A 16,865-nucleotide genomic window follows, 5' to 3' on the forward strand; every position below is an offset into this window, starting at 1 on the left:
CGTTTCTTCTTAACAGTAATTGTATCATTCATATAATTATAGACCTAACTCACCGCTAACATTAAGCCTGTCTATCAGATCGGCAGCCGCATGCACTTCAGTTCCTCCGAGACTGTAGTTATTATTCCTCAAGTATTTCTCTATGACTTCCTTCAATCTGTATTCATGGGCATTATCGGAGAGCTAAAAGTTAACACAATATAATATTAATCTTTAGAATTGTCTGTTTTTTACATAACTAAAACTTTTGGTTGCTTCTGTTATTGTTTTATTATTATATTATGATATAATTCCTCAATATAACATTAGAACAATAAAAGTGGCTTGTGCCTCTTAATAAACTTGGTTCTCATCTATGCTATATTATTTACCTGGACGTAGAAGTCGTTTACAACACCCTGGTAAACTTCTTTATTCTTGGCTGTCATCTCAACCGGATGGAACCCAGTTATGTGAACACCATGGAATACATCTCTCAAATCTGATTGCATCACCATTCTATTTATACCTTCATGTGTAGCGATAGCTAGATTATGGTACTCTTTGGTAGAATTGTCGGCCAGATTGGGGTGGAACTTGAGACGTTTGTTGCCTTGCGATGCTAGAACCAGGCTTACAGAATATGTGTACGTTGCTGGAAAATATATTTAGTAATAAACATTAGATTAAGATAAACTTGACACATAGTTGATGTTCATAATATGAGTAGCAAATGGTGAACATATATATTTTAGAGTATAATATGCAAATTAAAAGCATTTTGAATTCATTATAATGTAAAAATTGCTTACGTTTACACGGTCTATCTGGGAACATTCTTGCAAAGCCAGGTCTGCATACACATTTCATCATACCATCAATCCTTTGACAGCGCTCATTTCTTGATGCTTTGCAGTCCGGTTGACATTCTTTACCGAAACCAATTCCTGAAATCATTAAACATTTTATGTACAATCAAAACTACATTATAAAATCATTCAACGTTTTTATCAACATACCGGCATGACCAATATTTGTCGTTTCCAAATAAGGCGTTCCAGCTAACAATATTTCACCGAACAAAACTTGAGATACGCCATTGCTATTAACTTGTTCATTTCTCGTTATTCCATCGTAGTCACCGGTTTCAATATCTGTGCTTATTGGTGGCGCTTTACCTCCATTTTGAGATTTATTCATTACAACAAAGAAACTCTCGTTGTCTTTTTCTTCCTCAGCCTCAATCTTTTGAATATTCTCTGTGGCATCTGAGTCTTTAATTATAAAGTTCTCCTTTTCTTCTGAAGACATAGAAATATCATCCAGGGATACCTTTGTTGAAGATATTTCCTGAACGGGAGTGGCTTCAACTTGTGGTATAGGGATATGTTTTGTTACTGTTTCAATTATGGTGGTAGGTTGAACTTGCGTGTAAATTTCCGTTATAACGTCTACGACAGTTGAGGTGTGGGTATTGGTCAAAACTAAAGTTTGCGTAACAGCTCCTTCTGATTGACTAACAAGACTTGTTTTTGTATGTGTGACAGTTAAAGTGTGAGTCAGATTAATATAACCAACGCTGGATATCGTCCTTGGAGGTTCAGAAAGAGTTTTTGTTAGAGTTACAACGGTAGTTTTGAACTCGGTCTTAGTAGGAATAATTTCGTCTGATATTCTTATTTCATTACCAGCATGATGCAAAACTTCAACGTGTGTTGATTCTGGGTTCCTGTTAATGGTCAGTGTTGAGGTTATTGTTTTTTCAATTGTAGCTGTAATTTCATGTGAAATTGAAGGCTTATCGTCAAATATACTGAGAGATTGTGTAGGTTTTATGAAATCTTCGTCAAGTGGTGCTTCTGAACTCTCAATTATATGGAACTGTTGCGTATTAGGATAACGGCTTACACCTGGCCTTATAATTTTCTTAATCGAAACTTGTCTAGTTGGATATAATACTTCTGGCCTGGATAAAGTCCTTGTTGGTGCAATGGTGCTGGATTTTGTTGAAGGTTTATATTTATTGGTTTTTCTATCATCAGGCCGAATCGGGTATGGCTTACGTGTTCTATTTCTTGTACCTATTATTGATGTGATCTTAATATTATCGGTTACGCCACTTTCTTCTTGACTTGATTCATATGATAAAGAATTATTAGCCGTATTCTTATTGACTTCACTAGATTGCGTCATAGGTTCATCTGCGGATGGTACATTAGGATAGCTCTTTTCGGGTTCAGGACTTTCTGAGCTATCATTAGATTGACTAGCCTCGTCTTCGTACGAATAGGAATTATCAGCAGATGCATCTGATGAGATCAAGCCAATGTCTGATTTAGACGATGTTATTATTTCTGGATATTGAACAGATGTGGGGTTAAATTTAAAACTAGATGAAAATTCTACACCTGAAGAGGTCAACCATCCTGATGAAGTAGGTGTCGGGAAAATAACATTGGACACAGAAGATGCTGCAAGTGTCGATGCAGGTACGGAATCCAGTTCAGGAATTGCAGTTGGAAGTTCGCGTGGAGGCGGTAGTAGTAATGATGACGGTTGGTCACGATTAAAGTAAGGACGTTTATATTTATTAAACATGTCATGTGTAGGTCTATAAGTAGATACGTCATCATTGATAATTACTGGTTTCTTAACTGGTCGTTGAGCGTTAAGTCTTGGTGGTAAAGTTCTAGGTGGTACATTTCTATAAGGTGGAGGTGTTCGGACAGGAATTACAGGTCTCGCGGTTTGAGGAGCTCTTGTGGGATGTCTATTGATTGAAATAGTAGCTGGTGGCGGTGGGCTCATTCCCATAATTAACTCGTTATGCTGTGAAGGTCGTACATTATAATCTGGTCTTTGTGGAGGGGGTGACAAATCAATAATGTCACTTATTGTTGCATTATTCACATCATCTGTATTTATTGTAAAAGTAGGCAAAGTAGATCTATCTGGAACTTTTATCAACAATGGTTTTTTATCTTTTATATGAATTGTGGACGTAATAATATTAGAATCATTTTGTTTATCATAGAAATGAACATTAGTCTCATTAACGGAACTCATTGATTTATTTAAATATTTCTCATTCAACTTTTCCCCAGTGTTGAGTTCAAAACTGTCTTCATATGACGCATTGGTACTATTTTCCATCATTTCATTAATCTGCCAGTGTGGTTGTTGTAATTGATGGTCAAGTGGTGATGCGTTATTTACTGTAAAAGGTCTAGGTTTCATGTATGGATTATTATTAAATATTGGATTCATATTATTAGAATTGAATGCTGTCTTATTATCAGATCTGAATGGTTTTTCCGTTTGAGTACCAGGGTTGAATTTAACAAACTCCGCCTTATCTTTATGCACCGGTGGTATAATTTCATTAGTTGATTTTGATACAGTACTATTTTCACTCGAGAAAGTGATTATTGGAACTTTCATTGATTCCGAACTGACCTCTCCCGACATTTCTTCATCAGTTTCCTCAAGTCCTTCTTTGCCGTCGTAAATTTCCTCGGAAGTTTCATATACGGGTTTCACATTTTCGGTCGGTTTAATACTTACTTCATCCGAATTATCAACGATTGGAATATTATAGACAGGTTGCTTTGAAATATAAATAGACGGTATATAACTAGGTTTTATTGTAAATGTCGATGAAGGTGGTTTGTCTGAATCTTTTTGTTTTGTAAACGGTCTTCCAATGTTAAACTTATTGGGTGAAGGCCTTGCACTTGCATCCAAAAAGTCGGTAGGAGGTTTACCTATCGTGGTTATTTTAGGACCAAAATCTTGTACACGGTCTTTATCGTACTCATACGTCAAAGGTATTACTTTTCTAGTCGTAACTTCAACCTTTATGTTGTTTATATGTTTTAAATTATCCTCGTTGAGCACACTAGAATACCATCCATGGGAATTAGTCGGTATATGAGAAATGATTTTTCCTGGGCGTCTCTGTTCATGTGACTCCATATCATCATTTGTATTAGGTACTGGCTTCTCGTGTTTGTTAGTTTTATAAGTTTTATCATTTATCATAGGGAAATTAGCATGGCTATTAATAGACGGTGGTGGTGCTTCAACCACATCTTTATTATCCTTATGTACAAAAATATTATTTTTAGTTATATTTGATTCATTCGAAGATATTTTATGAGCTGTTGTATTGTTAATACTGTTTTTATTAGTTTTGTCATATATTAAGCTGGGATCTCGTTTACCGTTCAAAGCAACGGTATCATATTTAGATGGATCATCTTCAACTCTTATTGCAAAATTTGTGCCGATTGGTATATTAGCATTTATTTCACCATTGTGCTCAGAAGCACTTAAAGGTACCGTTATACTTGCACCGATGGTGTGACTGGCACCTCCATGATTTTTAATGCCAGTAGCGGTATTTAGTGTTACGCTAAACGTATTGTCGTTCTTAATATTAGTCGTGATCGATTTATTTGCAATATTCGGTGATGTAATGACTGAAAAGGAATTACTCTCAAAATTGTTTGGTCTGTATGGTTGGTAACTTACATAATTGGTATGTTGGGCATCATTTGCAGATGACAGCTTGGGCACTTGAACGGTATAAGTAGGATTTTGAATATTTTTAGGAGGTTGTGACGCGAAATATATTTCAGACGTAATCTTAGGAGGTAATTGATCTGGAACCGGGTGTTGTACATTCAAGAATACTTTCATGTCTTGAACTGGTTTTGTGTGGACTATCGGTCTTTGGTTATAAGGTTTATTTTTTGAGTGATGATTTTCCTGGTATTGTGGCTTTGGAGGTGGCGGAGGAACTGCTAAATAGTTTTCGTATTCTCGATCGATTATTTCTTTACCATCCTTTGATTTTAAAGGTTTTTTGTTTTGTTTGTATTTTTCAAAATCTCCGTTATAGTTCTCTGGTTTATATACAGTAATTTGAGGTCCAATTCGTACATGTGACTCTTGTATACTCATGGGCGGAGGTATGTTTTTCGGATTGAAACGTTGATTATTGTCCCATTTCAATTTTACATTGTTATTTATTTCGGTTTTCTTTTCATTAAATTGTATATTTCGGTTATTATATTGATCAATTGAAGGCGAAATTATACTTGGTTTTTTCGATGATTGACCTTGATTAGGACTTACGCTATGCACATTTGTCATTTGTGGTGCATCAATACTAAAACTTCCAAAATAACCTGGTTCAGGATATGGCAAAGGATCATCTATATATTCACCAGTTTTATGAGGTTCAGACGATCCAGCGAAAACCAGGGCGGTTGAACTTCCATGTGGAATTAATACATTAGCAACCCTAGATGGTTGTATATCGACTAAGAAAGGCTTGTTAAAAGCATCTGAGGAATCAGATATATCTTCATCGGTAGCTTCAATTTTACTGCTCACTATTTCAGAAGAACTTGGACTACTGTCCATAACTTCGTATCCATCTCGATTTTCGTCAACCGGTCGGAATTCAATATGATGCTCTATAGGTATATTAGTGCTTGAAGGTTTTACTAACGATGGTATATAATCTAAAAATAATGGGCGACCATGATCATTATGAACTTCCCCGCCATTTATTTTATTAGATTGGTCCTTAGAGGGCGTCGCTTTGCCACCTGAATTTTGATTTGAGTGGGAAGGAACTGATGAAGGTCTTAATCCGTTATTCAACGGTTTTGAATATATTTTAGGTGGTTCAGGAGGCCTCAAATCAAATGAATCGTCCACATGTGCTAAGTTTTTCTTCTTATTCTGGGGAAGACTGAGAGGATATTGTTCATTAACAGGATATTGTTCGCTATCAGCCGTATAACTATCCACGGGGGGTCGGTTTACGGGGTTATGGAACTTTATTCCACTCGCAGCTAAAGTTAATGGCCCTCCTACTGCAGGTTTTCCAACAATTACATCAGAATTAGCGCGAATTATTTCACCAGGACTAATGGGTATTCCACCATTCACTAGAGGACTTTCTTGAACAATTTTGGGTGGAACGATATAATGACCTTTCGAATGCTTGTGGTCAAAAGCCCATGGATAGTTTTTATGTAATGATACATTACTAAATGACACCTGTGATTCTGCAGTTTCCATCTCGTCGACTGGTATGTAAATTGGAAAATTACCATGTTTTGTTTCTTCACTATCAACTCTCTTGTCTGCAGTGTAAGGAGTCAATTTTGTAACAGGCTTTTCTGTTGTTGAAGTTGTCGTTTGATTAACTTCTTGTCGTTTCATAAAACTACCTGTCATCTTTTCAAAAACAGGAGCAAGTTGGGATAATCCTTTAATACCTAAAGAACCTAGCTTTATTAGTTCAGCAACAACCAGTTTGTTTTTGTTTACTTTCTGTGGCCTGTCTGGTTTAACTTTTTCTGGTGTTTTATTGTTTGTAGTCTTGTTTGTTTTTATTGGCCCAGGGGCTTGTTCATTTGTCAAAAGGTCACTTGCTTTTAAAGGATTGTTGTCTTTCTCATCCGAATAATCGCTTATTACTTCCGTGTATTTTTCCACAATTCTGTCAGTAGGTGTAATCGGAGAATTTATTTCATAGTCATATGGTCGATATTTAGTTTTCATAGACATTGTTTCCTTGTTTGTGGTTTTGATATCAACTTTAGGAACATCTCTTTTCGTCGTTTTTGTTGCATGCTTATCGGTCAGTACTTCTGAGTCTCTGATATTTGTGTATTTAGATTGCAGGCCTTCAGTTTTAGTGTGACTACAAGAGCACGAAGTTGTAGTACAAGAGACATGATTGACTTCTGAGGGTTGTATCAAATCAAACATACTATCATCATCATGATCTATACGTTTATCAATTTTTCCAAGATTATTCAGGTAAATGTTATTTGCTTCTGTTGGCTGAATTGTTTTCACTTCCATGTATTTGGTCTGAAATAAATAAAAAAGTTGTTAATGAATCACTCAAAATCATTCATCATTACAATACAGGGTAAAGTTAAACAAATCAATGATAATATACGTTTAGGGTCAATGCATGCGTAATTATTTTGATACTGGTTTCCTAATGTGGTTTTTGGATTTATCCAGTTACGGTTTGGAAATCGCATTGTAGGTGAATGTTTTGTGTGAATCGTGTTAAAATAGTAAAATGTTAATCAGGTCAATATTGGGGAACACCAGCATTCTACCCTCAGATGTTTTTTCAGTCCCAAGGATTTGGGTTAAGAAAACACTCTTACTTTCGTTGGCTTTAATTCAGCCAAAACGTCTGACGCATAAAGGTTTGTTAACGATTCCGTAGTAACCACGGATACGATAGTTTCGAATGTCGATATAGCGCTTCTCTTGTTTTGAACAATTGTCGTCAAATATGTGTAGGTTGTCATACATGTCTTGATGATATAATTGTGCTGCCTGAGGTGGTGCATGGGAAAAAAAGCGCTCATTTGTTGTTGATTCACAACGGTAGCAACTGCTGAAGATAATAGTGACTTGTTTTGTGTAGTACCGGCGTGATGCGGTTTTATTGAAGTAATGTGCATGAACTTAAGCATACGCTGAGAAAAAGACAAAATTATAGTAAAACAGATCGTCCTGTAATTAAATTTAACTTTGAATTATGAATGTATAGACGTATACAAGCATTAAGCGCTGTGCATATACGTAATTATTTTCTGTCATAGCAAAATAGGTTTAAGTAGGCAATACTGCAAATAATTCTAGAAACTGTGTAGTTTCTAGAATCATTATTAGTATTTAATGTTTTAAATATAAAACATTAGGCAATAATGTATCTTCTCTTTTTGAGAGTTCAATGCAGAGTTCATATTTGCTTAACAGCTTTTATTTATTATTGAACACGAAACTAAATTATTGGGTAAAAGGCTCTCCTTTTCAATATCTCTATATTGACTACCTATTTTGCTCAGACCACATTAATATTAAAAACATCTTGCATTTTACCTGTTCTTGTTTGCCATCATGACTTTTATCCTTAACCAAAACTTCAACACCGTTAGATAATATTCGAGTCGCTAGATTCTTAATTTTCCTTTCATCTTCTGACGATCGAACCTGATCAGTGTCTCTACCAGGTCTCCAAGGTGTATTATCGTATACTATAGCATTTGTGTTAAACGCTGAAAATGATAGAAGTGGTGTGTTATTTTTGGCTATTAGTGTAATAATAAGCTACTCTTATGTACATAATATTAAAAAAATAGCTTAATTAAAATTAGTATAAATCTTATTTACATAATCGTTTAGTTATTGAGTGGCATAATTTAAGCTTTTAAGGCATCGAGATTAATTAAAAAACAATAAGATTAATTAAAAAATAATGCACCTGTGTGTTTTCAAATTTCAATGCAGGTTTGAAATAGCAGTATTTAAATTACACAAATTAACATGCAAAATACAAATCTACATAGGACACTAGCTACTATGTTCTGCTACATAAGACACTACTAATTTTTGTGCATACTAAATGTTAGTATTACCTTCCTAATTACACCTTAAAGTCTTTAGAAATTGCTTTTTATTGACTATATGGATTTATAGATATACCCACACTGATGACATTTCTAATGACTGTAAGTCTATTGTTAATTAACATTCCTAACATATTTACATTTTTATCAATGCTTACTACTTTACCATAATACTAAGAAACCATAGCCCCACTTTAATTTTCAATATTGCAAACGTTAAAATAACATGATCGCAAGATTTTGGTGAAGCTATGAATTCTTAGTATTTCAAAACTCAAGAAAAATCGTCAACTCACCAAGACGCATGGATCAGCTCGGGATGGTGGACAGGCCGTGGTAGGTACGTCAAGTCTTCAGAATTGGTCTCAGTCATCAAGTCATTCGTCTTAAATAATATATGTGTTGTGTCTAGTCAAGTTTATTTCTTTGTATTCATTCAGTGAACCAAATGCATAATTTGGAAAATCATGTTTTCATTGTTTTTCTTTTTCATTGGTAATGATTAGAATATGTTAATTAAAATAAAAATGATTAAAATAAATAAAACAAATATCAAATTTTCATTACATTTTATTTTTAACATTTTAAGTCGTATTTTGCAATTTACAATTAAAAGCAAGACGAGTATGTACGAGTATTAAGATTCTATCCATTAAAATTAACTTAGAACCAAGAGTCATTCTTAGGCAGTGATTAGATAGAAGTTACCCAAGGTACATTTCTGGTAACAAAAAGAATATTTTTGGTGATTCTAAAGAAGTATACACATATAAATCTAATAAAGTACAAAAGAGTATTTTATCTTAAACTATTTATTACATCTATAAGGCACTATTCATAGCTAACTTACTATGATACAATGGAAATAAATAACTACACCATTACTATACACCTAACCAATTGTTCGGTCTTCAAGAGACGTCGTCCACTGAGCTTTGTTTTCTATTCCTAATTGAAGAAGGGCTTGCTAATTTTGCGACATAAGTTGGTGAAGCGTCATATTTTATGTGATTACTTAAACTTCCTACTATACTTTCTAAGCTTTGTGTTTCGAGTTGAGATTCCTTTTCTGAACTTAAAAAGTATTTATCCATATCGGATAATATAGAGTTTTCAAGGGCGGTGTTATCATGCGAGCTATACAGTTCGTCAATAGATGGTAGCAAAGATGGTAGGATTTGGACATCCTCGTAATATATGGCCTCTCTTTTCCTAACAGTTTGAGTGTCATCAGTAACTACGGTTGACAGAACTGTGCTAAATTCTCCAGGGTGTTTTCCAGATACGTATAGCGTTACTACACTCGTTTGTTTTGGTGGACTTGGTTTTGCAGCCTTCGTCCTGTGCCTTTTTCGAGTTGGAGGCGGTAATGGAGGAGCGATGTCTTCCTCATCTTCATCGCGTATATCATCAGAAAAATCTTCGTTACTATTTAAATCAGATAGAATGTTGGGTTTGGGACTATTACTATAGATATCATTGTTTAAATTATTTTGAGCAATATTGTTTTGACCTAAGTTATTAGACAGCGCATTAAGGTCGGATTGACTTAAACCCAATAAAGGATTAGCAGTTTGAAGTGATAATCCTTGTTGCTGTTGTTGTTGCTGCTGCTGTTGCTGTAGAAGCAGCGGCAAAAGAAGAGAATTAAATTGAGGTGGAGGAGCAAGTACTGTTGGAGTTGTAACTACAGTATCAGTTATATATTCAGTGGCCGTGATGACATTCGTAGTTGGATCAACGATTGTGGTTAAAATTGGTGTACCTCTAAATGTAATGGGAAGAACAGTTTCTCGAGCATCAGTGACTGTTGTTACATAGGTAGTAGATCTAGTTTTGTACTCGGTTACAGGTGTTTGTACTACGGGTTGTTGGGGTAACAATGCTTGGCCTTGTAATGCTAGAAGAGGGTTTATTGCAGGTTGCTGATTACCCAAAAGTAGTTGAGAAAGTAATAAGTTAGCCAAAGGAACATTTGCGTTAATTTCTGGCGCTACTGTTTGTACTATTGGTTCTACATTATAAACTGTACTTGGTAAAATGTGGGAATAAGAAGTTTTACGACCGCGAATGGTTGTTGGTGTAAATATGACAGTCGTGGTTGGTGTTTCATGTAGAACAAATTTAGTTACTTTAGTAGCTCCGTTGTCGGCTAATTCAGTAGACTCAAAAGCAAGAACCAATTGCTGGTTACCCAAAGGACCAAGTGAGGTGGACACTTGATTTAATAAAAGTGTTTCTATGCTAGGTTTTGCAGTAAGAATATTTTTGTACTCTGTTATTTTTCCATTCACTACAGGAATGGTTACTTCTATTGGAAGTTGATGAGTGATTGTTATTTTGCCATCATTCAAAATGTTATCATATTTATTATGTCTTTCTCCGCTGAAGTTTTCGAATGAATTTCTTTGTCTACTAGATGCTCTACTGGTTGTTGTTCGAGCACGAGATCTACTTGTTGTGCGTCCTGATGATGACCTTGATGACTGGGTACTCTTTCCAGATAAACGTGGAGCTTTTGGTCTTGATGAAATAGTTGTTGTTCTTGACGAGGTCCTTGCTTTACCACGCCTATACGCGGGAGCCGAAGTAGTTGTTGTCCTACTTTCACCGCGAACTATAAACGGTTGTCTAACTGAAGATTTTGGTGCTGTAACCGTTGTGCTTCTTGAGTTTGCAGATGGACGAACGTTATAACGTCCTGCTTTAGGTTTAGCGGGAGCAGGAGCCTCAGTCTCTGGTTCAGGTTCTGCTTTTCTCGTAATAGCAGATTTCGTGCTTGGTCGTCGGAAATTTGTGAACTTTCTATTTCCATAATCGACCTGACGTTTAACCCTTCTTTTAAAACCAAAAGGTCTTATTGAGACAATATTTGATCGTTTTGGAGAAGGCGTTGCAGGAGTTGCAACCTTTTGTTCTCGTCTGTCAGATGATTCGTAATCATTGTCTTCTTCAAATTCTTCTTCGTCAAGAATTTCATCACTTTCATCAACCTTTTGCTCATTTTCTCCAATTTCTTCTTCAGGTTCAGGTTCCGGTTGCTTGAATAGATTTCTACGAGGGAACAAAGAGTTTGGACGTTGTCTACGTAATGACAATAATGGATTATTGGTAGTTCTGGTAGTAGTTCTTCTAGTTGTTGTTGTTGTTACACGACCACGTGCTGTGACACTCCTTCTTGCAGAAGGCGTTGTTGTTCTTGGAGTAATTGCTGTGCCTGGTTGCCGGGCAATTGGGGGTCGCCTAAATCGAAGTAGTGGATTGTTGGTAGTTTGACGAGGAGGGCTTTCTGTGAATTCATCTAAGGACTCAGTTGCGTTTTCTTCCTGTTGTGTCGCATATGTTTCTGCTTCGTTAGGTTCCGTATAGAATAAAGAACTAGATTGTCTACCACTTCTTAATCTTGATGATGCTGTAGGACGTATTCTTGATGCAGCCGATCTGCTTGCAAAGTCCAAACTATTACCTCGCGTAGAGCTTGATCTAAAACCGGTACGACGAGATGTGGGTTGTATACTTGCTCTTCCAAATCCACCAGGTCTGGAAGCTGGAATATTTGCAGACAAGTTTATTGTTGCGCTGCTTCGACCTGAGAATCTTCTACTTGGATTTAATGAACTACCAACGACAGATTGTTTTCTACTTCCACCAAAACCTCCCGTTGGTCTCACAGATTTTAATGTAGGTGTAGCAGTAATAGTTGGTGTGAATTCCGGCCGAGTAATTGTTGTAGCACTAGCAGGTATGGGTTGACGTTTGGGACTAAATGTTGGCCTGTTTCTTGATGCAAATGGAATAATAACAGGTGTAAATGTGGGTTTCTTTGTGGTAAAACTGAGACGCCCTCTTTTTCTCGTATTCGAATCATCATCTTCTTCTTCGGAATCTTGTCTTGTTTCTGTCGTAGTTTCTGGCTCAGAAACGGAACTTTCAATAACCTCTGGATTCGATGTCAGGAGACTAGATGATTCTGTAGAAGTAGTCGATGTAGATGTTGATGTAGTTGTAGTTGTTTCTTCTATGGTTTTATTGTCGTTAGTTACTATTGTAGAGTCACCTGATATAACAGCAACTTGAGAAAACAGAATTTTCTTTTCTTGTTCCGGTGGTGATTCAGGCTTTTCTGCTTTATCTGGATTAACTTCAGCAAACAAATTATCTATGTATGTTCCTTGTAATAATGTGGTTGTTACAGAAGATAGATCAGGAAGTTTGGTTGTCTTTATCTCTTCCTTTATTTGACTTGGTGCAATAAACGATTTATCACTATCCTGGATTAAATTCTTATCTACAGCACCAGTTGGCACTTTTCTACCAAGTTGATTATCTTCAAGAACCTTTGTATTATCTACAATATTTGTAACAGTCTCCAAACTACTTCTTATTTGTGATGTATTACCAGTATAGAACGTCGTAAAATATGTATAAGTGGTATAAAATGTTGCTTTTCCGTCCTCGTGCTCTAAATTATCTTCAATAACAGATGGTTGAATATTAAGCAAATCTAATTCTTTTTGCGAGGGGATATTTTCAACATCAATTGGCGATGTATCTATAGGGCTTATAGAAGGAGAAACTTGAACCGTCGGAGTGACTATGTTTGATACAATTTCTTCGCGGCTTGTTATTGTCGTAGACTTATCCTTATATAAGGTTGTCCAATACGTAAACGTAGTGTAATAAGTTATTGGTAGATTATTTTCCTCTTCTTGTTCCATTTTTGGTGTGATAGTTTCAGTTACGACATTTGTTATTGTCTCTAACCGACTCTTAACTTTACTAGAATCTTTACCAATGTACATAGTAGTGAAATATGTAAAGGTCGTATAACTTGTCTGTAATAGAAGAGTAGGTGATGGTAATATTTCATCGATATTACTTTCCGAGCTTATTTGATCATCGAGGACATTATTGTTATCAAGATATTTAGTTTCACCTTTAGACGATGAAGATTTAACATCTGTTACATAAGAATTCTCTGATATTAAAGGATTCGAATCAATACTTAACAACATGTCAACCTCCACGGGGGTAGGTTGTGGCGATGACTCCTTGGAATTTTCTTCCAAATTATTTTCTTTCGTTGATACACTGCTTTCCATGGATGCATTTTCATTTTCACTATCTTGTATTTTTCCCTTGATTTGTTTACAATTCCTAAAATCAAATTGTGCCCTCGTATTTTCTACAGCGAGTGGGTTTACTTTCGTAGGTATGAGTTCATCAGGGCCAACATAATTTGTATAAACTTCACTTCTACTACAAACATTCGCATCCGAACCAACATAAATTGTTGTAAAGAATGTGTAAGTTGTAAAATAAGTTTTCACGCCATCCGGTTTTATACTTGCTATAATATCATCACCTAATATGGGAGTTGGCGTTTGAGAACTGTACTGTTCACCAACTTCAACTGATTCAATAACATCTTTATTTTTAACTAAATCAATAATGCTATTAATTGCAAACGTTTCTGTCGGCCTGCCAATACCTACATTAGTTGGAGCAATCTCACCTTCATTAAAAGCGTCGATCAGTGAAGGGTCCATTTTGGATAGGTCAATCGTGTTCGTTATAATATTAGTCACTATCGATTTATGGCTTGCTACACTAGATGTTTGGTCCCCAAAGAATGTAGTAAAGTATGTATAGGTCGTGTATAACGTTTTATAGATAAGATCAATTTCATTTTCTGCATCATTAACTTCTTCATTTGCCTCTTTGTAATTTACTTGCTCCGTTGGAGTATGTTCCGTACTAACAGATACTTCCACGTGACTTTGACTTGTAGAAACCCTCTCAGCTGTAGTTGATGTAGTTGCTTTAGTAGTTTGCTCGTCTTCTGGTGTTATTTCCAAATCCTTTGAAGTTTCTTCTTCCTCTTGAACAGTAGTTAATATTTCCTTTTCCATCGGAGTTGTGGGTGGTGTCTTTTCTGTTGCTGTAGTTAGTTTCTGTTGACTTTCATAGTCTTCTTTAATTATCTCAGGTGCTTCAATATTACTTTGTTCTGTTGGATTTACTTCAATGTTGATTACAGCTGTAGGTTCTATATTCGGACTACTCGTTTTACACACGAAGTTAGTCAAATAGCCAACATTACTTTCCACTACAACATCAGATTTTACAGATGTCGTAGTTTCTGTACTTTCTAGTGGGATGAAATAAGTTGTCAAATAAGTTAACGTTTTATATGCTGTTGTCATTGTAGATTGAGTTTCAAGACCATCAGAGCAAAATACTTCCTCATGTTTGTTAAATCTGTTTTCGGTTGTTGTTTCTATTTCTTCAGACTCGTCACTGTGACCACTTTCTGTTGTTGTTAATATTTCTGTATCCATTTCTTGAGTGCTTTCATCTTCCTCTTGTTCTTCATCCTCCTCCGTTGTTTCTGTAACTTCTTCAGCAGTATTTTCAGATTCTTCTACAGAATTGGTAAAAAGATCATTGCTATTACTTTCTGTTACAACGGATTCTTTAGACTCCTCTCTTAATGTTGAAGATGGATTAATTGTATTTAAAGGTTCAGTAGCCATTGAATTCTGTTCGACCATTTCTATTACATCTAAATCATTTGTATTTCGTGTACTCTCAGTTGTCGTATACGCTGGTTCAGAAGGCTGTATAACGTCTAAATTTAAATCAAAGCCATTGTTATATTGTACGCTAACAGAGTCAGGAATTCGATCATCTAGTTGATATAGATTTTTATCCATATTTTCATCACCATTATAGATAGGTTTGTCAGATCTATCATCTTGGCCATTTGGAGTAGTTAACTTTGTTACTTCATTCGATTTAAATGTTGCAGTTGCAACAGGAATGTCAGCTGATAAGAATGTTATCTTGGTGGCTAATGAGTCTACGGGTTTAGCAGAAGGAAAAACATTTACTTCGTCAGGATTAGGTTGTCTAACTGTATCCGTGTTAGGGGTAAATATGATAACAGTATCACCAACGACAGTCGTAAAATCTGCAAAGCCTTGATAAGTAAATGTTTTCTTTGGTCTTGGTTCACTTTTGTATCCGAACAATTTTTTAGGTGACTTGGTTTCAGGTAATGCTTGCTGCACTGGATGCCGAGATTCAACATTATCAATATAATAAAATATTGGTGAAAACTCGTTCTTAATCGTAAAGGTTGGTAAATCGTAATTGGGCTTAACTTTAACAATATTAGATTCATCGATTTTATCTTCTTCAAACTCAGTATCTTTGACAGATTCGGACATTGGCTCATAAGCTTTACTTTGCCTATGTAAGGTATTAACGTTATCTAAAATACTAGGCTGTACAACATATTCCACCCTTTTCTCGTTATCAATGGCTGGACCGTCAAGATAATTATATACTTCAAACTTAGGAATTTCGTTATAAGCTTGCACTCTGCGAGCGGTTGGCTCTTCAAGAATTTGATTATTAACTTGATTATCGGGTGAGGATGGAGCATTCCAGATTTTGAAGCTTTCTTTAGCAGGCTTACTAGCGTAAACAATGTCCATTTTGCTACTAGGTGCCAAATAATCAGTGTTTTTAAGAACAAATTTATCAGGGTCTATAATGCCTAAATCTTGCTTGACGTTCCATCCATCGATTGAGGGGAGACGGGTTGGACTAACAACAAATGTATCATCGCTAGGTTTACTATAGAGAACAAGAGACGACTTAGTAAGGACTTGAGCATAAATTCGTCCGTTATCTAAAGTCGTACCGAGAATTTGAGTTGCAAATTCCGTTGTAACTCCATCCTGGATGAATGTTCTCGCTGTCGAGGTAAGGAGGCCTATGACCGGTTTGATGCTATGATATCGCCCAATCTTCGAAACATAGTCATTTCTATTCTGGTCATTAACGAGCAGTACCGTCAGGTCTGAAGTCATCCGTCAGTAGGAAGGAGGGTGCGTTATTATTTTACAAAGTCCATTGAGTTCGGAGACCCCGACCGAGGATTAGATTTGAAAGAGAAAGAAAAAACATACAATTAATAATGCGATAAAGATAGAATATAATAAAAGTATGCTTATAGATAGCAATATAATAATACTAGTTAGCACTAAAATTTGTACAAGTAATGAATGCTACATGTGATTGATGATTTTTCAATTTGTTCCTTTTATTGAGATATTCATGAGCTTCATGTTTTGTTTGCATAAGCATACGAAACATTACATTGATAAACCATCAACTACAACACAGATAACAAATAGTAAGAAAGACTATAGGAAAATAAGAAAGATTTTAGAGAAAATTTAGAAAAATATAATACAAGCAATATTTTTACAGAATTTTATACAGGCGCAGATAATTGAAATATAATTTGAAATAATCAATATATTTGTGATATCAATATTTTTATATGAAAAACTAAACGTTATATATAGAGCTAAACACTATATAATTTTTTGTATCTGTACCTGTATTTGTAAT

The 16,865-nt window shown here is 35.5% G+C and overlaps 1 protein-coding gene across 1 annotated transcript in view; it reads right to left on the reverse strand.

Annotated features, from left to right (window-relative positions):
* Positions 1-16,865, reverse strand: part of LOC119837692 — a 76,886-nt gene that overhangs the window by 8,278 nt on the left and 51,743 nt on the right. The window contains exons 3-9 of the mRNA XM_038363423.1: positions 9,352-16,308; positions 7,912-8,087; positions 7,188-7,505; positions 999-6,876; positions 792-926; positions 372-634; positions 54-183 (exon numbers count right to left, since the gene is read on the reverse strand). Coding sequence (XP_038219351.1) covers positions 54-183; positions 372-634; positions 792-926; positions 999-6,876; positions 7,188-7,505; positions 7,912-8,087; positions 9,352-16,308 — 13,857 coding nt within the window. The remainder of the gene's footprint in view (positions 1-53; positions 184-371; positions 635-791; positions 927-998; positions 6,877-7,187; positions 7,506-7,911; positions 8,088-9,351; positions 16,309-16,865) is intronic.

Source organism: Zerene cesonia, chromosome 28 (assembly GCF_012273895.1).
Source record: "Zerene cesonia ecotype Mississippi chromosome 28, Zerene_cesonia_1.1, whole genome shotgun sequence".
NCBI classification, from domain to species: Eukaryota; Metazoa; Arthropoda; class Insecta; order Lepidoptera; family Pieridae; genus Zerene; species Zerene cesonia.